The 20,690-nt window shown below is 62.1% G+C and overlaps 1 protein-coding gene across 8 annotated transcripts in view; it reads right to left on the bottom strand.

The window, feature by feature from the left end:
• The window catches only part of MROH1 (maestro heat like repeat family member 1), a 51,447-nt gene continuing 30,767 nt past the window's right edge, over window positions 11-20,690 (bottom strand). For 4 of the 8 annotated variants that reach the window (XM_018058722.1, XM_018058717.1, XM_018058719.1 and 1 more), the window contains 28 exons: window positions 20,489-20,596; window positions 20,192-20,336; window positions 20,070-20,110; window positions 19,650-19,791; window positions 19,295-19,347; window positions 18,733-18,840; window positions 18,231-18,350; window positions 18,025-18,147; window positions 17,150-17,296; window positions 17,038-17,064; window positions 16,126-16,248; window positions 15,953-16,032; window positions 15,589-15,871; window positions 15,018-15,122; window positions 13,266-13,401; window positions 13,035-13,147; window positions 11,903-12,055; window positions 6,213-6,367; window positions 4,150-4,315; window positions 3,409-3,605; window positions 2,743-2,880; window positions 2,368-2,482; window positions 1,582-2,088; window positions 1,304-1,459; window positions 1,101-1,235; window positions 926-1,028; window positions 750-815; window positions 11-279 (listed from right to left, as the gene is read on the bottom strand). In XM_018058722.1, the coding sequence (XP_017914211.1) occupies window positions 194-279; window positions 750-815; window positions 926-1,028; window positions 1,101-1,235; window positions 1,304-1,459; window positions 1,582-2,088; window positions 2,368-2,482; window positions 2,743-2,880; window positions 3,409-3,605; window positions 4,150-4,315; window positions 6,213-6,367; window positions 11,903-12,055; window positions 13,035-13,147; window positions 13,266-13,401; window positions 15,018-15,122; window positions 15,589-15,871; window positions 15,953-16,032; window positions 16,126-16,248; window positions 17,038-17,064; window positions 17,150-17,296; window positions 18,025-18,147; window positions 18,231-18,350; window positions 18,733-18,840; window positions 19,295-19,347; window positions 19,650-19,791; window positions 20,070-20,110; window positions 20,192-20,336; window positions 20,489-20,596 (3,831 nt within the window). In that variant the 3' untranslated portion in view covers window positions 11-193. Of the gene's footprint in view, window positions 280-749; window positions 816-925; window positions 1,029-1,100; window positions 1,236-1,303; window positions 1,460-1,581; window positions 2,106-2,367; window positions 2,483-2,742; window positions 2,881-3,408; window positions 3,606-4,149; window positions 4,316-6,212; window positions 6,368-11,902; window positions 12,056-13,034; window positions 13,148-13,265; window positions 13,402-15,017; window positions 15,123-15,588; window positions 15,872-15,952; window positions 16,033-16,125; window positions 16,249-17,037; window positions 17,065-17,149; window positions 17,297-18,024; window positions 18,148-18,230; window positions 18,351-18,732; window positions 18,841-19,294; window positions 19,348-19,649; window positions 19,792-20,069; window positions 20,111-20,191; window positions 20,337-20,488; window positions 20,597-20,690 lie in introns of those variants that run through there. The other 4 variants (XM_018058721.1, XM_018058724.1, XM_018058720.1 and 1 more) reach the window with 4 other exon arrangements.

Raw genomic sequence — 20,690 nt, 5'->3', positions numbered from 1 at the left:
CCACGTCACCTGCCGAGCAGCAAATGGCTTTATTGGGAAGACGGGGGTTGGCGACTTGACCACCCTTGTGTTCCAGCCCTCCCTTGCTGTGTGGGCCCAAGGCTTCCCCACTCTGCCTGTGGGCAGGGGACTCCTTAGGGCCTTGTCTTGGACCCTCAGGCTGGCCAGGCCGGTATTGGGTGTTGGGGCAGACTCAGGCGAACTTCACCAGGCGGCCCAGAGTCTCTGCAGCCTTCGCACGCACCTCGGGGGCTGGGTCCTTGAGCAGCAGCTGGAGCGCTGGGGGACAAGGAGCCGCTGCTGGGGGCTCCGCCACAGCCCTTGGAGAACTGACTGAGCCCAAGATCCCGCCCACACCCCGCTAACAGCTGCGATTGAGGCTGCCCCCCTTTCCAGGCGCGCGGAGCCTGGGGGCCAGGACCCTGAGGCTGACACCCCACCCTGTGCGTGGGGCCACCCGCCCACCGCCCTCCTAAGACAGGCCTCTGCCGGGAGGGCTCAGGAGCCAACGGAAAGATAGTTTTTCCTTTTTTAGTGTTTTTTAAGCTCTTTTGGAACAGTTAAGAAGTTTCCGTGAATTACTAGAGACGATGAGGTCACCAGTGACAGGGAAAAAATCCTTGAAATCCAGGAAAATCACTTAGTCCCCCCTGGTGCCCACAGGGTCAGTGCAGCCCAGCATGTTGGGGGGGCGGGGGCCCTCTGGGTTCCTGGCTGTGTGGGGCAGGGTTGGCAGGACTGGGGCTCACCCGCGAGGAGCTGCTCCAGGTCCACCTGTGGCCGCTGCTCAGCCTCCACGTGCAGCACCAAGAACCCTGTGGGGGTGGGGCCGCAGTCAGGGGCCAGTGGGGGGACTTGGGGGCCAGGGGTGGGACCAAGGTCAGGGGCCAGGTTGGTGTGGGGAGGCTGCCCGGGGCACCCTCACCTGTGAGCATGGGGGCAGCAGCACGGACATCCTCCCAGCTGCTCTTGAAGTAGAACAGACTGGTGCTCAGCAAGCGGCCCAGCAGGTCGGGGAAGTGGCGCATCTGCAGAGAGGCGGTCAGGCTGGCCCTGTCCCGCCGCCCAGCCCTGCCCCGCCACCCGGCCCCACCTCTCACCAGGTGCTTGCAGGTGGTATTGAGAAACTCTCCAAAGTGCAGGCCGCGGCCTTCCTGCAGGTGCTTCTGGAAGACAGCTGCCAGCTCCTCACACTCCAGGTTGGGGCCGCACATGCGCAAGGCGAACCTGCAGGCCTGCAGGGCACACGCTGAGCCCCAAGTCCCTGAGCTGGCCAGGCCTACCCATCCCCCGCACTGCTCACCGCGACCACAGGGGCCTGGGGGTCCTGCAGGTGCAACAGAAGGGGCGCCAGGCCGCCCACAACCTGCTCCAGAAAGACATCCTCGCAGTCCCCACGGCAGGCCTTGTTGAGGTGCCCAAAGAGGCGGATGGACGCTGAGCGGAACTCCATCCTTTCCTGCGCAACAGCGAGTGTCACCATGCCCTCCCAGCCCAGCTTCCCGGGCAACCGCAGGGCAGTGAAGTGGGAGCAAGAAGCAGAGTGGACCAGGCTGCAACAGCCAGGGGCGGGGGGCCTACACTGTCAAAGAAGGGCCGGATGCGGACAGCAATGTGCAGCAGCACCGCACGCAGGTCCCAGGCGTCCACCAGGTCCATCAGCCTTGCCAGGCCCACCATGGCCTCCAGCGCCACCAGGCTGTGTGGGTCGTCCCCGTCATCCAGCCCACCAATCATGGCCGTCAGGAGTTGGGGGCCGTGGGTCCGTACCTGGGGAGGCCATACACACCTGTGTGCCCAGGCCATGCCACACCCAGCTGCCCAGCTGCCCACCCTCCGAGCCTGTGGCTGCTGGGTCTCCCCGAGTCTCCTCACCAGCTGTGGCTCTGCTCTCCCTCCCTTGCCCAGGAGCAGGGCCCTAGAGGGCTGCCCAACAGTCACCTTATCTGGGGAGCCCAAGGCAACGTTGGCCAGGCCGCGGAGCACCAGCCTCCGTACGCGGGCGCTCGTGTCCTTCTGCCGTGCCATCAGGTTGTCCAGCAGCGACTCCAGGAGCATCAGGTCGTTCACCACGTTGCTGCTGAGCAGCTGGGGGCAGAGGCGCGCTGACCCCCACCCCAAATACACCGGGCAGCACCGGTCCCCAGTCACTGAGAGGACATGGCTGAGGCCAGCAGGCCAAGCTGGGCTCCTGGCCTTGCCTCAGCCTCCCCTGACTCCTGACCCCAGCCCCTCCCTGGCCCCCACTGCCTTGGTCTGGGGTGGGTTTTCAATGTCGCTCCCCTGCCCCACCCAGGCCTGCCTGTGGGGGGACTTCACACTGCCCCCCTCCCCCCTCCACTCATGGTCCAAAGCAAGTGCTCCTACCTCAGCCAGGAAGGCTGTGGAGGTGATCCTCTGGACCTCATACACGCTGCTCTGTGTGGCGAAGAGCACCTTCATCACCAGGGGCAGCCGGGGGCCTGCAAACTTGGCCATGGCACTGGGAAGGAGGCATGTGGGCAGGAGCTGGGGCCTCAGGCTGCCCTGAGCACACCAGGCCCGGGGGCCTGGGGAGCACGCATGCCTCCCACCCTGCACCGTCTGGCCTGCTAGCCCTGCCCCTCAACTGCCCCCACACATCCTCCACTCAGATGCGCTGCCCCCCGCAACCAGAGGCCTTCCCCCTGCTCCCGGTCCACCTCACCTACAGAACCCGCTGCCCTCATGGACTCCCCACTGCCCCACGCACTGCCTGCTCACCTGGCCAGCTGGGTGACACCCTCCTCGTGCCCAGCCGAGGTCTTGAGCAGCTGCCAGCCCCCGTCCAGCTCCATGCGCTGCACCACGTCCTCATTGCCGCTGCGGATAAGCACGGCCTGCAGCGCATCCACCGCAGAGCTGGGGAGACGTGGGTGCAGCTTGGCTGGCGCAGGCAGGGCACAGCTCTGCTCCTTGCACGCACAGCCTCCTGTGCTCTTAGAAAACGTGCCCAGGGACCCCCCAGCCTGCTCCCTGCTAGCAGTGTCCCTTCCCCTGGGCAGCACTGTGGACCCTCTGCTCTTGCAGGAGCTGAAGGGGCCCCAGCCTGTCCCCAGACCCCCCAACTGAGAGCCAAGGGGAAGGCACGGGCACAGCCAGTGTCACCAGGCCCGGCTCCAAACCAGCAGGACCTCACCCATGGGGCAGCTGCGACCCTACAGGGCTGGGGCCAGAGCCGTGGCCAACTGCAGGTGGGGGCCCGGTCAGTGTGGCTGACTGAGGCTGCACTCAGGGTGGGCTGGTTTGGAACCTGCCGACCCCAAGCACTCCCCAGGGAAGGCGCAGCTCGGGGTCAGCTGGTGCCCGGCCCCCCACCCCCCACCCCTGGGAAGCTACTTCCGGTAGCTGAATGTCATGGCCTGGGGGTGCTAGGCCAGGCCCCCTCACCTGCAAGGCTCGAGGCTCCGTGAGGCCAGGCCCGAGCTGGCGCTCCTCCTCTCCTTGGCCTGCAGGTGCCGAGGCGGCTGGACACCCATGGTGCAGCTGACCCGCAGCAGCAGTGCCACAAACAGCTGGGGGTAGAGCTCCAGCACCGCTGGCCCTGACGCTGGGGCAGATGCGACCTCGTGCAGTGCACAGGTGGCCTGCAGATGGGCCACCTCAGCCTCTGCCCCTACCCTCCGGGCAGGCTCAGCGAACACTGGACCCTGCACCCGGGACAAAACCCACCCCGCATCCCCCGAGGTCTTGGGCCCTGGGAGGGGTAGCCGTGGGGGTGAGATGAGGAGCCCAGCCCTGTCCAGGTTGGCCCATGGGGCAGAAGGCAGGCCCAGGGCAGCATGGCCACCTTGGGGACCAGCTCCCAGCATCTGCTCTCGGCTCCTCAGTAGGAGGAGGAAATTCTTGCAGCTGCTTCACTGTGGAAATGCTGCCAAGCTGGGTGTTTTTTTTTCCCCGTAGGATGAAATAGAGTGGGCTCCCTTGGGGGCCTACACCTGTGGGGACTTTACGAGCCTGGGCTCACAGCTCGCCGGCTCCAGGGTTCCCATCAGCCGCCAGGTGCTAGCAAGGCGCAACCCAGGCTCCCCATGGGGCCCTCTGGCAGCGGCCACGTGGCCCCCCATCGCCTCCTAGGCCCGCGGGGGAGGGCAGAGGGGGGCGGTGCATGCCGGCTCAGCCCCCACTCACCGCGAGGGGCAGCAGGGTAGCCACGCGGTCCGGCGTGCTGCTCAGCAGGAAGGCCCGGCTCTCCTTGAACGGGACGTCCCTGCTTATCTTCTCCAGGAGCAGCCCCAAGACCTGTGCAGCGAGGCCGGGCTCCAAGGCCAGTGCTCGCCACAGGGTACAGGTGTGGCTGGAGGGGCAGGAGAACGACCCCTCTGAGGCCCTGACTCCACAGCCCGGCATGCCCACTGGCCTCGGCTCCAGCCAGGCCACAAACAGCACCCTGACTCCAGGCCCTGAGTAACCCCTTCCTCCAACCCAGGGTCCTAACCAGGCAGCCTGATGGTAAGCACAGACCCAGTGGTGGGGAGGTGTCCCCTGGAGCTGCCAGAAGCAGACACTGGGCTCCCTAGAGGAGACACTGTCACCCCAGCCCTGAGCACGCCTGTGAGTCACTTCTCCTGAGCAAAGAGCAGCAAGTGGCCAAAGAGGCATGCAGGTGAGGTCAGGCAGAGGCTGCAGGAGGCTTGAGCAGCCCCAGCCCCAGCATTTACACAGGCTGTGGCTGCATGGTACGTTTACAGGGAGAAGCGACAGACATCAGAGATCTAACCAGAACCAGAAACTAAACAGAGAGTGCATTTGGAAGCGAACCAACAGCCCTTTAGAAATGAGACACGCAGCGCTGTGCTCAGTGACGTACTTGGCATCAGCCTGGACATGGCAGGAGAGAGAAATGGTGAACTGGAAGACGAGTGGAGGAAGTTGCCCAGAATCCCGCAGGGAAGGGTCATCGGATGTTCAGAAGCAGAGGTGTCAGGGGCAGGGCAGTGGGGGTGAGTGCACATTCGAGTGGCATCTCACAAGCAGAGGGGAGACGGTGTCTGAAGAGACAGGCTGAAAAGTTGGGAGAGCTGATGACAGACACTAACTCATAGGCTCGAGAAGCCAGGGAGCCCCCTGGCAGGACTAAGAACGGAAAGCCTCAGACTCCTCTCTGCCAGAAGGTGCAGAGCGCCATCAACAAGGGACACCCAGTGCGTGTCCCTCGGCCTCAGCCCCAGCTGGGCTCAAAGGAGCCAGAAAGGACACGTTCTCTTACTCAAACTAAAGGGAAGTGTGTGCCGAGCTCGAGCTCCAAACGCGGCAACAGCCCCGGAGAGGGACGGTTGAGTAAATGTGGCCCAGATACACGGGTGCAACTTCCAAACTAACCGAGTGAAAAGTGAAACTGCAACAAGACCCTGTCAATCTAAAGAGACAGTGAGGAAGATAAGACCAAGGGAAGAAAAATAGGCAGTTGGTTTAATCCCAAGCATATCAGCAATCGAGGGCTGTTTATTCTGGGAAAGGGACCCCTAGAGCACAAGGGGAAAAAGGCCAACAGTGATGGCAGGAGGGGCAGTGGCAAACGGGACCGCCGTGTCTGGGGAGCGGTGCCCACTGTCTAAGCGAGAGCCAAGCAGGCCGTGGGAGCCCCGATCTGGGGCAGGTGCAGGCGCTTCAGGCTGCAGCCACAGGGAAGGATGCGCTGCCTCCCTGTCCCCTGGCACGGGGGTCTCCAGATCACGGGTGCTGCCTCCATCCACCACGTGGACCCAAAGAAAGGCATGCCCAGCGGGCCCTGAGCTCTGGAAGCACTGGGAGCAGCGCAAAGGCTGCCTGGAGGCCTTAGCGCAGAACCAAGAGCCCCGGGGACTGGGGACCCGCAGGGTCCAGCACAGGCCCAGGTGTGGACACGCCTTGCCCTGAGAAGCCCAGGACGGCAACTGGAGTGTCACTGATGGGCCAGTGGTGTCCTTGGGAGCCAGGGGTGTCCGTGGCAGATGGAGACCCAGTTCCTGGCTCAAGGAGGGCCCTGGCCCAGGGTCCTGCTCACGGATGATGGTGGAAGCCCAGCAGAGCACCAGCCCCAGAGAACTGGCCAGCACTGCCCATGAGAGCAAGCCATCTCCACCCAGCTCAGTGCCAGGGCCTCCAGGCTCCCACACACAGGATTAGGGGGCCCACAAATACTTGGTCAGGTGGGGGGGGACACCAGAGCATGGAGCCCCATCCATCCCTGCAGGTGGGTGGGCACCAGGTACCTGTCAAAGGGCAGGGGGCTGCCCAGAAGGCTGGACACCACCGCAGCGCGGTGGTGGGCGGCCAGGACAAACACGCTGTGCTGTGCAGCCTGTAGGACATGCTCCTCTCGGGTCTCCTGCATCTTCGAGCGCAGCACGCTCACAATCTCGGGCACCTGTGGGCAGGCGGCGGTCAGGCCAGCAGCAGGACATGACCCCGTGGGCGCCAATCCCTGGGGCTAGGGAGGCCAGCACCACGCCCCGCCAAGGGATGCTGGGACTCCTTGCTGCCAGCCCTGATGAAGGAGGACAGGAGCCAGAGCCCTCAGGGCCGAGGGAGTTGATTCACAGCCCCAGAGTCCATGCGAAAAGGGAGAGGAACCCAAGAGGGGCCTGCTGGCGGGAGGTGCCAGGACAGACAGACAGACACACACAACCTGAGGGGGCAGAGTGGGAGGGCAAGGCCACGGGGGTGAGTGCTGAGGCTCACAGGGTGACCCTGCCTCGACCCCTGCAGGCAAGACACAGCTGCCCACTGCTCACCAGAAAGTGCTCCGTCCCTCCTCCCAGGCCGCAGGCTTGGCTGGGAGGGGCGGGCTTTCCAGCCGAGGCGGCTGAGCAGCAGCAGATGGGCAGCAAGGGCACCCAACAGCCCGAGCCAATGGGGTGCCGCCCCGCACCGTCCAGGCTGGACAGCTAGGAAGCGCCCTGGTGTGAGGCAAAAGTTGATGACAGAGCGCTGGCCACAGCCCCAGGGACAGGGCCCCCTGGTTCGGGGCAGCTGGCAGTCGTGGGCACCACCCCAGGGCAGGGCTGGCTGAGGACCCGTCAGGGGCCCCGGGCCCAGGAGCAGAGGGAAGGGCCCACCAAGCTCTGACGGGACCCACATCCACAGGGGGAACAGGGGCAGCGGGGAAATCCAGGCACACGTGTGGCCAGCCTGAGGGAGGGGCTCTGTCACCACAGTTCTCAAAGGATTTGTAAACATAACCAAGTCCTTCTCTTTCTATGACCGTGAGTCCAGAAGGTTGACGACCTTCTAAGGACCTGGACCTCTTTGCTGTGGCTCTGCCCATCGGCCCTGACCCTGGGCCCGTCCAGCTGCACCTCCCTGACCAGCCGGCTGCTGCCACACTGAGCCTGCTCAGGGTGCCTGGCAGGAGGGTGGACACCTGGACAGTCGGACTTGAGTTTCTATGACACCAAATCAGAAAAAGGGGTCCTAGTCGGTGACCCATGACCGGGCTGACCCCTGCCCCAACACACCAGGATGGTCAGGTGGGCGCAGACGGAACTGGGGGTCAAGGGCAGAGGGACGTGGCAGGAACGAACAGCTGCCTCCCAACGTGCGGGAGTGGGAAGCAGTCGGCCGTTGGCGTGGGCCCAGTGACATTTGCGGGTAGATGGGCTGTGATCGTCCCATCCACAGTGCCACTGGAGCGGGCCACACCGTCTCTGGGGCAAGGAGCATGGCTCACTCCAGTCTCCTGGACTCTTTCCCGGCCGTGAGGGGCAGGGCTCCCCAGAAGACCCCAGGCCTGACTGGCTGGCACTGGTGCAGTTTTTGTGGGTGCGCCCTGCGGAGGCCTGTCCCTCACTCCAGGTTCTCAAAGTCCACTGAAAAATAACTGCCTATATGTATATTTTCCTGCATTTCAAATGTCTGCATGTAATTTTTTCCCTGTTTCCTTTTGCTCCCTTGGGTGTCGGTCTGAGACACTGCCTCAGCTCATCTGTCTCTATTGTCTTTGCTTCTGCAGACTTTCTCAGCAGCGATACCCATGAGCACCAAGAGCAGCTTGGACCTGACTCTCTGGAGCTCTGATGGCACTCCAGCGCTCAGGTGTGGCGGCTCTGGCTGCGTCCACACCGGGTTCTCGGCTTCCTGGGACTGGTGAGCGGGGCCCACCCTGCCCACCACACCTCAGGCCTGCTGGGCTGCTCCACATTCGCCCTTAGCAGCCCACACCCGCAGCTCCAGGCTGGGAACCCCCTTCATGGGGACCCCTTTCTTAACCTGCACAGGTTCTTGTGGACACGGCTGCCTCACCCAGGCACATGCCCAGGAGGAACCACTGGGCTGGGGCACCCTCTGCCTCAGGTCTGCCGGCCATCTCTGTGGAGCAGCACTGCTTCCCACGCCCACACGTTGGGAGGCAGCTGTTCGTTCCTGCCACGTCCCTCTGCCCTTGACCCCCAGTTCCGTCTGCGCCCACCTGACCATCCTGGTGTGTTGGGGCAGGGGTCAGCCCGGTCATGGGTCACCGACTAGGACCCCTTTTTCTGATTTGGTGTCAGAGAAACTCAAGTCCGACTGTCTAGGTGTCTTTGGGGGCCCCCCAGCAGGCTCTCGGGGCAAGAAAGGAAATGGTACCCATGGCGCCAATGCCAGTGTCCCTGCCACGTGAGCTGGGGAGGGCCTGCTGCAGACAGATTGGAAGTGTGAAGCAGGGACACCGCCCTGGGGTGGGTATGCTGAGCGGGTCTCCAGGCTGAGCTGGAGGAGACAGCCTGGCAGCTCTGGAGGCCGGCAGCCGGCTCAGCACATGGGCCCCGGGAGAGGCACCCTGATTTATCCAGGATGGGCAGGACTCAAAACTACTTTTAGTAAACTCCTAGAGAAAAACAGAAATCTTCGGGACACTAGATTTGGTAATGACTCCTCGGAAATGAGCCTCAAAGCACCGCATATGGAGCTGCAGCAAAAGACGCGACCTAGGGAGAAGACAACCTACACAAAAACACCTGCCAGTCATGTATCTGGTAGCAGGTTAATTTCAGAGTACAAGCAGCTCCTACAGTTGGCTCAGACAGTAAAAGCATCTGTCTACAATGTGGGAGACCAGGGTTCGATCCCTGGGTCGGGAAGATCTGCTGGAGAAGGAAATGGCAATCCACTCCAGTTCTATTGCCTGGAGAATCCCATGGACAGAGGAGCCTGGGAGGCTACAGTCCATGGGATCACAAAGAGTCGGACACGACTGAGCGACTTCACTTCACTTCTTCACAGTTCCAAAATGATATCAAATCCAATAACCTGATCTGGAAATGGGCAGGGATGTGGACTTCTCTGAAGAAGACAAACAAATGGCCGGCAAGCATATCCACATCACACTGCAGAGGAAGCGCAAGTTGAAACCAGTATGACATGCTGCTTCACACACATCAGGGTGGCCACTATTAAAAACACAGGCATTGACAAACACTGGCCAGAACCCCCGTGCCCTGCTGGTGGGAATGTAAACTGGTGCAGTCACTAGGAAAACAGTACAGCAGTTCCTCTGAAAATTCAAAATAGAATCACCATCAGTTCAGTTCAGTCACTCAGTCGTGTCTGACTCTTTGCGACCCCATGAATCGCAGCACACGAGCCCTCCCTGTCCATCACCAAATCCCGGAGTTCACTCAGATTCGCGTCCATTGAGTCAGTGATGCCATCCAGCCGTCTCACCCTCGGTCCCCTTCTCCTCCTGCCCCCAATCCCTCCCAGCATCAGAGTCTTTTCCAATCAGTCAACTCTTCACATGAGGTGGCCAAAGTACTGGAGTTTCAGCTTTAGCATCATTTCTTCCAAAGAAATCCCAGGGCTGACCTCCTTCAGAATGGACTGGTTGGATCTCCTTGCAGTCCAAGGGACTCTCAAGAGTCTTCTCCAACACCACAGTTCAAAAGCATCCATTCTTCAGTGCTCAGCCTTCTCCACAGTCCAACTCTCACATCCATACATGACTACTGGAAAAACCATAGCCTTGACTAGACGGACCTTAGTCGGCAAAGTAATGTCCCTGCTTTTGAATATACTATCTAGGTTGCTCATAACCTGCAATTCCACTCCCAGATGTTTACCCAAAACAAAATAGGATCCTGAAGAGATATGCCTTTCACCCATGTTTACAGCAGCATGGCTCACGACAGCCAAGAGAAGGAAGCACACCAAGTGTCCACCGGCAAAGGTACGAATCAACAAAACGTGTGCATGTATATACAGACACCAGGACCACCAGGGGCCACAGCCTGCAGTCCGGCCTGTCCTCCTCCCCCCACACAGAGCCACCAGGCTACCTTTCTACCACTCAGAGCTGACCCAGGAGCCCCACTCAGTGCAAAACCCGAACCTTGGCCCGTCAACCCCTGACCATCGCTTGCAGTCACACCCTCCTCTATCCTCCGTCCACTCCCCGCCCCACACCCTCAGGCCCTGGCTGGGGTCCCACGGTGGCATACGTTTCCCTCCGGCGCCACACTACACACACCCCCACCCCCGCCTCAGCAGGTGGCCCCTCTACACAGGGCTTTTCCACTGGCAGCTCCTGCTCCACCTCCCCCCAGAAAACACCTGTGAGGGACCCATCCAATACAGGACTTGTACCCAGAACATACAAAGTACTTCTACAAACCAGTAAGAAAAGCACAGACCACCCAGAAGAAAATGGCCAAGATCACTCTCCTCATGGAGGAGATCTGAGCAGCCAGGAAACGTGCGAGTGTTCCAGTTCATAAGCCACAGAGAAACGTGCACGAAGGAGCTGGGACAGCTCCCCATCAGAGCTGTCAGCCCCTGTCTGACAGCCCTGGGACAGCGGCACAAAGACCTCTCCTGCGGCCCCAGTCACTTTCCTGGGCATGTCTCCAACCGAAATGCACCCTAGGTCCAAAGTAGCACTCGTGTTCAGACTGGGAACTGCCCAGCGCTCGCTGAGGTGGGCAGGTGAGGGAGTGATGGGGCGACCCACATGGCCAGGCCTGGAAGACACACGCTGTCCCACAGACGATGGCCATGCAGGTCAGACGTGAGGCGCCTGCTACACGAGGTGCACCCCAAGCCCTGCTCTGTGCTGCAGAGAGCTTGTGGCACCCTGTGGGGCCAGCTGGGGTGCCAGGGGCTCTGGGGTTGGTGGGGTCTCTGCTCCTGTCTATGAACCCCAAGGCTGTACACTTAGCACAACCCCCCTTTTCTGTTGCTATGCTTCACTTTAATAGGGAGCTTAAATCTTTGTCCAAGCATATGGGACCCCACCTGCTGGGTCATCTAGTTCATAGGATTCATGGGCCACCATGAATCTAGCAATAATCTAGCAGTCACCTGAGCTTTGGAGCCTGTTCAGGCCTCAGGACCTGAGCACATCTGTCAGGGTGGCTGGCAACCATGTTTGGGGACCACGTGGGCCACCAAGTGAGCTCATGGCCAGAAGGCCTCAAAGGTGATGATGGGATGGTGGATAGGCCAGGATCTGAGTGTCCTGGGCACCTCTGCTCTGGGCTGGACCTGCCGCGGAAGCCTCTGTGCCAGCACCTGGTGACCCTGTGGACCCCTGTCCTCACCAGCAACGTGAGCAGGGCACTCAGCCCATGCCGGCTCAGGGCCCAATCACAGACCCTAGCACTGGTCTTTCCCTTTCAATTGCCTTTTCTCCCTTTACATTCTGAGCAGTTACCTTCGCTTAGTTCAGTCTTCAAAGAGAAGAGGAAGATTTATCCCATCAGGCCCACAGGGAGAAGCGCAGAGTGCTGAGGGCCAAAGGTCCACAGAGCAGGGAGTTGGGTGGAGAGCCCCAGGTTACCAGGCCTGCACTCCTGGCAGACCCTCTGGACATAACCACGCCCACACCATGCCCGCAGGGAGCTCTAGACCAGGCCCTGCCCACCCAGCCTCTTGCCTGGGCCCAGGCGGCCCCACCCTGCCCAAGCCTGGCCCCGCCCCCAGGCCCCACCTTCTCCTGCAGCATGTTGCCCCGCTCCTTCAGCAAGCAGTTGATCATGACAGTGGCGGCTCGCGAGCAGTTCTTGTCGGGATCTCCCAGGCCCTCAAACAAGGTTAGCAAGAGGCTGATGAGCTGATCTGGTGGGAGGCGCTTGGCGATAATCTAGGAGGACAGTTGTGTCAAGAAGACAGAGAGGAGGGCGTCAGCACACCTTCGGGGGGTGGCATCCCAGGGACTCAGCTTCTCAGGGAAGGACTGGCCCCTCTCAAACCCCTGCTCCAGCCTTTCCCACCCTCTTATAGGCCCTTAAAGCCTTTAGAGCTTCTGCCAGTGCCAGGTGGGGTGGCCCACACCCAGGACCCCTCCCCAGACTGAAGCCAGGTCTAGGTGCCGCCCATGGCCTCCAAGGCCCCTGGAAGGGGGTCACTGGGCATCTGCAGGGCCCAGGTCAGCACCCTCTCGGAGGATCCTCCTGACCAATGGGGTAGGCTAGGAGTGTCCTGGTGTGCAGCCTCTCTAGAGTACAGAGTCAAGGGCAGATGGGGGCATGCTCTACCCTGAACTGCCCAGCCTCGGAGGCTCCAAAGCACCCTCAGCTCCTCCCAGCAACAGAGGAGGGTCCCTGGCCTCCCTCCACATAACAGAGAGCAACCAGAAGTTAGGGCAGATAAACTCTGTACAGAGAAGAAATAAAATCACAGAAGTGGATGAATATTTAGAAAGTCTGACCCCAAACATGAAGTTCTCGCTCCCCCTGGACTCCCCTTGGGCTGTCTTTGTTTCCCAATGTCTGAGCCCCCCTGACCCCCACAAAGGGGCCTGTTGACCCCCTTGCCTTCCATCTTCAGCAGGAGGGAAAGCCTCCAGACCCCTGAGGGCCACTCCCAGTCACCAAGTGGAACAGAAGCACTGCCCTGGCTTGGGAGTCACTGGGTGGGCTCGGGCAGCTTTCTCAACCTCATGGAGCCAGAAGCTGAGCTCCTGCCACCCACTACTGGGCCCCGGAGGGTGGGCCCAGCAAGTGCAGGAAGGGCGGGCTGGTGCTGGACTTGAAACTCTGATAAGACCTGCCTGCCTGCCCAGCTGGCACCCACAGAGCCCATACGGGCAAGCAGCTGCTGCAGCAGCCACTGGCAGGTACCTGGGCGATGCTGTGGCAGGTGTGGAAGAGAATGGCAGGGTCAGGGTGCACCAGGCCATCCTTGAGGCTGAGGAGCTGCTCAGCCACATCATCCCGGTAGTCTCGCGAGAAGCCTGAAAGGCGGAAGGGCACGTGGGGTGGGCGCAGGCCTTCCCTGGCCACCAGAGGCCCAGCCTCTGCTCCCTCATCCCCCCAACACACACACACTGCTGCCCAGCCAGGGGGGCTCACCCTCATAGCCCAGCTGCAGGTACAGCAGGGAGTGGACGCAGCTCACAGCCTCTCGGCGAGTGGCAGGCCAGAGGTCGGCGCACCGTGGGGAGAAGAGGCCAACGAGGAGGCCCAGGTTGTGGAAGGGCACCAAGGCCTGGAGAGGCAGATGTAGGGGTGCTGTGGGGATGCTGGGGGCAGATAGCCAGAGATGGCACTGGGGCTCAGGAGTCACTGGGGTGGGCAGCTACCTGCACCCCCTGGACCCAGATATGGGCAGGCCTGTGACCAGAGGGCAGCCCTCCCCCACCCCAGGGTAGGTCCCAAGAGGGACGAGAGCTGGGCAAGCAGGGGTGTGGACAGGGCATGGCCAGCTTCTGGTCACTCCTCAGATACACGGGAATTCCTGTCCCAAAAGCCAAGGGGTGCTACACAAGCCCTTTCATCCCCATGGGGACTGGGCCTGCTCTTCAGAGCCTTTCCTGCTCTCCTCGAATACAGAGCCTCTCAACCGTACTCTGAGCAAAGGGCCTTGCTTCCTACGCCCCAAATCGGGGGACATCAGCTACCTACCCCCAACACACAGCCCACACACGAGTGGCCTCCCTGGGAGGTGCCACCACGCACCCTGCCCGGCACGGGCTCTTGAGGGTGTGGGGCTCCAGGCTACTACTCCTCCCGAAACCAGGGGGAGGCTGGATGGGGGTTGGGGGCCACCAGCTGCATTCCTCTCCACAAGGGCAGAGCCCTGTCTCGTCACAAACAAAAAGTGAACTCTGGTTGGACCAGGGTTATGTGAAAAACAGGCCATGGAGAACCTAGGTGGGAAAAGCTGTCTAAGCCAGCCAACAGACGATGCTTGAACACAACAAAAAAATAAACACTGCCAACCAACGAGCATCTCGCTTGAGTTAACGGCTTGGGGCCACCACCAGTATCCACCTTCCTGCGGTCAGCAGCACAAGCCAGCAGGTGTTGAAATGGTGAGAAAGGCCGAACTCATGGCCTTTGTGGATGGCTGCGGCTGTGTGTCTGAAGAGCAGAGAATTAACTAAACACTCATTAAGAGTTACAGAGGGATCTTATTCCTTATAAACTACCCAGTTCCTACCAGTTCCTAAGTATCCAGAAGTCCAGTTCTCCTGCCTACCACAGTAAGTAAATGATTATGTACAGTGGAGACAGCAGTGACAGACCGTGCCTCTGCTAGGGCCGGGGGCTGGGGTGGCCAGGTCCACCGTCATCAGCACAGGAGCCCTTGGTACACGGGAGCATGGGAGGACCACACCAGTCCACCCTAAAGCCAGCAGAGTGACGGCCTCGTAAGAACAACTGTGAAGTTCTAACAAGGGAAGAGGAGCTGCTGAACCCCAACAAATACTAAAATGCAAAGTAACCGTGCGGCTCTGGGAGGCGCTCCTTCCCACTGCTCCAACTAATAGTGCTGTCTTCAGGAGTTCACAAGTCCCTGCCTTGGCCCAAGCTGCGGCTTCTGCCTCCAACACCCTCCGCTCCTCCTCTCACATGGGGTCCCCATCACCCTTCCCGGCGTCGGGCGGGCTCCCAAGGATGAGCCCATCAGGTTCGATGCTGAGTGGCCAGCCCTGAGGACACTTGCTGACCCTTGTGGTCCTCTGTCCACAGCCCAGGAGAGGACAGTGCCGCTCGCAGCACTGGGCAGTGGGAGATGCGAGGGCCCCACGGTGTGGCCCTGGGCCAAGGGAAGGGCATGCGGCCGAGGAGGGACTGCGCAGGCCGCCCTGGGGCACTCACGCTGATCTGCAGGTGTTCTAGGAAGAACTGCAGCAGGCAGGCACTCAGGCCAAGCGCCCGCACCCGCTCGTGGCCCTTCGGGGACTTGATCCACGGGCTCAGGTGCTGAGGAAGAAGGGGCTTCAATAGGTGCAGCTTGGGGCAGCCTCCCTGCCAGGCCACCCTCTGGGCACGGGGGCCAGTGCGCCAGGTCAGAGTGGGCCCCCTGGGCAGTGCCTTCCCCACCCTCTCATTCTGTCCTGCCTGCCTGGCTCACAGCCATGGCCACCCCTGGTGGAATCTCTAGGCATGCCCATGCAAGGACATGGTGTTCCCAGACATGGGTCAGTCCTGCCCCAGCCCACAGCCAGCCACCCACCAACATGATGGCCTCAGAGGGTCAGGAGCGCCCATTTGGGGCACCTCAGAGTCTCTCTGTCCGGACCCCATGATGGGGGAGCAGAGAGATCGAGCTCAGAGCTCCGACTGCTCAGACTGCACCTGTCTGCATACCCCCCAGGCCAGAGAGGCCCTGCCCACTGGCTCACAGGCCACCCCCAACTTGCACAGAGCGCCACGGCCCGCCACACACCTCCACCATGACCTGCAGACCCTGGGGCGTCATGTTCCGCTGAAGGAGGCTCGTCAGCAAGTCCTTGAGGGCCTGCATGGTGTCCAGGTACAGGGACTGGAAGAAGAGAAGCTGCCAGTCCTGCTGTGACCCCCCACCCCTAGACAGGGCCACCGTGGGGGCCACTGATAGCTCCTGGAGGCTGTCCCCCTCCTCTGGTTCAGGCAGCACGGCCATGACACTGTGCAGGCAGCTGTGAATCAGATCCGCCTGCACCTGCTCCTCCAGGGCCGGCTCCAGGGTACTGAGCCACCAGTTAAGGCCCAGCGCTCATGCAGAGGGCCCCCTACAGCTGCACCCCACCCCCCCCGCAAGGAAAGGATACACCAGGTACATGCAGGCTAGCATGGCCTTCTTCCGAATGGGCGTCCTCAGCGAGTCTGGGGGCTCCGCTTTGATGAACTCCTGGGAGAGCAGCCGCAGGGCAGCCCTTGGCCGAAGCTCCAGCTTGCCCCCAGGTCAGGCCCCACAACCCCTCCCCAGCCCGCCCACACTCACCACCATCTGCGCCACCAACTCCGCCTTCCTCAAGAGGTGGAAGGAGCCGCCGTGGGCGCTGCTGCAGATGGCCTGGGTGGCCATGCACACACTCTGCACCAGGCTCAGTCTCAGGGCCGGGTCCTGCAAGGACAACTGGGCTGCGGGAGCCACCAAGGCCCGAGGCTCACGGGCTGAGCCTGATGGGAGGGGGCCACCCAGAGCGGCGAGGCCAGGCCACCGGCCACTCTCCTGCAAGCCAGACATGGACTCCCCTCCAGTCTACAGGCTCTCAGCCAGTCCTCCACGTGGGCCAAGGTGGGTCTGCGAAGGAAGGCTCTTGGCTGTGGGCCCGACCTGGAGGTCCCGGGGTCACAATCCCGGGCAGATGACTGCAGGCTCGCCACGCGCCATCCAGCGGCCTCCCCCAGGTGGAGGGGATGCTGCTGCCCTGGGAGAGCCCCAGCAGAGGGCTGGCCCCCAGCTCTAAAGGGCTGAGTCAGAGAGAGAGGTCACAGAACAGCCCTGGCCCAGAGACCCCAAGAGACCCAGGGTGTTGGGGGTCTGCTCTTCAAGGGGACAGTCCGGCCGCTCCCAGAGAAGGTTCCCACGTTAGTGCCAGAGTCCACAAGGGAGGTGTGTTAGTGAGGCAGAGGCTGCCGTCTTAGCTGCAGAACTCCCCTGACCAGGCGCTCGCAGAGATGGGAGTAGAGGCAGGAGAGGGGCACGCTGAGGACCCCGCCCGGCCTGGGAGCCACCACCTCCCCTCCGTCGTCCCCACCTCCAGGGCCTGGGCCAGGGCAGGAGCTCCTAGGCCCTAGAGGGCCATCCTGCAGGCCTTGCCTGAACTGAGACTAGGACGCCCCAGGAGCGCCCCGCTGCCACCCCGGCCAGCCCAGACAGAGGAGAGAGCTCAGGCCCCACACACTGTACCTTGGTCTCTACCTTTATCCCCAGAACCTGGACGACAGAAGTGAGACAAGTTACATAGGAGGCTTCTGAGGCAGCGCCCCGCCCCAAGCCTCCGAGACACCCAGACGCCCACCTTGGTGCTGAAGCACTGGGACATGTTCCGAAACACGTCTGCCTCCACCCTGGCCAGCAGCAGCTCGCGCGGGGCCCGGGCCGCCACATGCCCGTAGCACAGAATCAGCGCGCTCCTCACTCTGTCGGCCTCACTCTCGCTCCGATCCTGAGAAGTCAGAGCTCTGTGACAATCACACCCCCAGCAGGAGCCGCGCCCTGTGACCCCAGGTGCCAAAGAACGGCAGAGCCAGTCTGAAGGAAGATGCCACTTGACCGAGGAGTCTGGGGCCTGTTGGGGACCAAGGGTCAGAGGGGAAAGGATGCAGAGGGGACCACAGTGGGAGGGGCAAGCAGGAGGAGGGGCTGGGGGCTGAGAGCAACCAAAGGGCCAGGTGGGGTCCCCGTCTTCGCTTGGGTGGCTGCCCAGGGCCCCTCTGTCCTAGGGCCCTGTTCACACTACACCAGCCCGAGACCCCAGCACTGGTAACCCTGGTCCAGGGAGACGGGCTAGGGTAGGAGCAGACAGCGCAGGTGCTCCCCCACAACCGGCTTCAGCCTGCATGCAGCCCCCACCGGCCACCAGGGGGCAGACGACACACAAACCAGTGGTGGGACAGGAAGGGGCTGCTCCCATCCTGCTGCCCAGAGCCAGTTCATTGCTCCCAACCCCAATGTGGGAGAGAGCCTACACACAGCAGCCCCACCCATGAGGAAGCAGAGACTGGAAGCCAGCTCCCTGCCCCACCCCAACCTGCAGGGCACAGAGCCCAGGAAGCTCTAGGACCAACACCGTCTGCCCTACCGAACCTCAGCATGCTGGCACTGCAGCCAAGACAAAACCCCAGGCCAGCCCACCCCAGGCCTCCCACTCAGCTGTCAGCCTGACCTCGCTACCTTAAAAATGCTGAAAATGCCGGCAGATTTTCTGAGCACGTCTGACTTCACAAAGTCTTCCAGCTGGGCCAGGGTGTCATCCAGGTGGGAGATGGCACAGATTCCAAAGCAACAGGCAAGGCCCTGGGGAGGCACAGGTGCACTCACACCTGGGCAAGGTGGGATGGGGAGGCACGCGCACACACACACGCTGGGGGGGCAGCCACCTCACGGTCCCTCTCCTCCTGGTATCTGGCCGTCTCCAGCAGCTCCTGCAGGTGCTTCCTCACCACCTCCTTACTTGAAGCGGCACCCAGGGTGGTCCCGACACATTTGTACAGGAAGTTCTGCAACGAAGCCAGACAAGGGGTGGTGCCAGCTCTCCAGCGGAGGGATGCCCCTAGCGGGGCACTCTCAGTGCCTGCACCACGGAACAGACACACCACTGCAAGGGCCAGATGCGCTCTGCGCACTGTCTGAGGAGCAGCAGGTGGGCGCGGAGCCCTGCGTCTCCAGCCGCCAGCCCACAGCCTTCTGTTCCAGGTCCTGCCAGGACCACAGTGGCCGTCAGACAGGCTCAGAGAGCAAGAGACGGAATCAGGGGACAGGATTGAGGGCTGTGCCCACGGCACTGCTGGCGGTGTGTCCTCCTGCACCTCCTCCTGAGGGAGCTCCTCCTGGGGCTTCCCTTCCCCCTCCCTTCCTCCTGGGGCTCCCCTTCCCGTGCACCTTCTCCAGGGGCATCCCGTTGTAGTTGGGTAGCTGCTTGCACATTTCCAGGGTCAGCTGGCAGACCCAGGTGTTGTCAGACACGACAGCCAGGGAATCCCGGAGAAACTGTGGGCAGGAACTCTACCAATGAGGGCGGGCTCGGCCTCTCACTGGCCAGACTAGGGGAGAACCCAAAGCCCCAGGTGCCACAGGCGGTGACCACAGGTCCTGTGCCATAGCTCTGAATGGCCGTAGGTAACTTTGAAGCCGAGACAGAAATTCTGGGTGGTCAGGCGTGCAGCACATGGGGCACTGGGGCCTCAACCAAGCAGGGGACAGGACAGAGGGCTCTCTGGCCAGAGCAGCCCCTATGATATGACCCCATCGCAGCACGCAATCCTCACCCCAGAGACACCCGCCTGTCCCTCCGCCCCTCCCCCCCACCACCAGGTCAAGGCAAGCACTACCACTCTGGGAGGTACAGTGCCCCCAGCACCCACTGTTCCAGCCCTCCCCACCCAGGCCAGAAAAGGGCCTGTGCCCAAAGCAGGCTAACTCTCGTCTCCTCCTCTTCTCTCACCATCAGCAGCTTTTCTTCCCACTCCTCCTGTGGCAGGGTTTCCTCACTGTATTCTGAAATGACCAGTCACTCGCTCAGCCTGGCGGACAGCAGTGGAGAGCTCAGAGTCCCCTCCACCAGGCCCAGGCCCCTTCGGCTCCAGGATAGAGGAAGAAAGGGCCCACATCCAGTGAGCTCGCAGGTGACACCAGACAAGGAGCATCTTTCCAGCCCACTCTCCAGGCCCTTTCCTGAACGACAGCAAAGGCAATTTCTTCCAACTTTTAAAACCCTGGTCTCCAGTGGCCAGCCTTGATGCCAACAGGCAACAGTCGGGGTCAGAGGAGAAGCGGCAGCGCCCACCCCTGGGCCTCACCGTCCAGGTGTTCCAGCAGCAGGGGGATGGCGGTCGCCCACCGCTGACCCAGGGCCGGGTGGATATCCTGATGCAAGACACTCAGGAGGCGCAGCGAGGCTGCTCCGCGACCGTCCCCCACATAGGGATTGGAAGACACGACCTGCAGAAGGCACAGTTGGGGTCTCCACCAGCGTCCTGGGCCACAGTGCTCCACCTGAGGCCGAGCATGGACACCCAGGTCGGGGCAAGGAGGCCCCAGAGACACAGCTCCCCAAATCCGTCCCGGAGTGCCTGATGGTCCTTCCCGGGGCAGTGACAGCATGAGGGTGGGGCAACAGGGACTAGGGGAGTGTCCACCCCCTGCCGACACCCCTCAGAGTGGGCACTGAGGCCACCTGGCTGGGAAGAGAAGCCACTGAGGCCTGAGCAGCTGCTTACCAGGAGTCTGGTGGTGATGGCGTAGGGAGACGGGAGGTGCACTGCAGGGAGACAGACCACAGCACTCAGGGCTGCCCCCTTGGGGGGCAGGGGGGAAGGGCTGGGCTGGGGCAGGGGCACACCATTGCCGTTGTACTGGATGAGGGGGGCATGGGCCCCCGCCTCTTGCCTCTTCTGGGCCAAGTGCACAAGGCTCCTGCAGAGCGGGCTCAGTGCCCCGGTGAAGCGAATGGGGACCAGGAACTCAAGCAGGTACGGCCAGAGGACCTGGGGGCAGTGCAGGGTGTGTAGGAGCCCGGACCCGCAGCGCAGCCTCCCTGCACTGCAGCCTCCTTGTACCCACGGCCTCCCCACACCTGCTCCCAGACACCAAGGGGTCAGGAGCAGGCTGGTGGGTCCCCCAGGGCAGGGGTGCTCACCTCGCCCATCCTGTCCACGGTGGTGCTGACCAGGTAGAGGGTGCTGACGCTGATGGCCTGCACGCTGTCGGCCGCCAGGGCCTCACTGTCCGCACCCGGCTTCTGAGTCTGGGGGCGGGAGAGCAGGATGCTGTGCACTCTGCTCTGCAGGTCACCAGTTGCGGGCTCTGGCCCTGAGGACACGGCCTGAACAGAAGCATGA

This window comes from Capra hircus, chromosome 14, assembly GCF_001704415.2.
Source record: "Capra hircus breed San Clemente chromosome 14, ASM170441v1, whole genome shotgun sequence".
In the NCBI taxonomy this organism is placed as follows: Eukaryota; Metazoa; Chordata; class Mammalia; order Artiodactyla; family Bovidae; genus Capra; species Capra hircus.
Note: the sequence above shows the minus strand (reverse complement) of the source record. Positions and strands in the feature narration are given on the sequence as shown.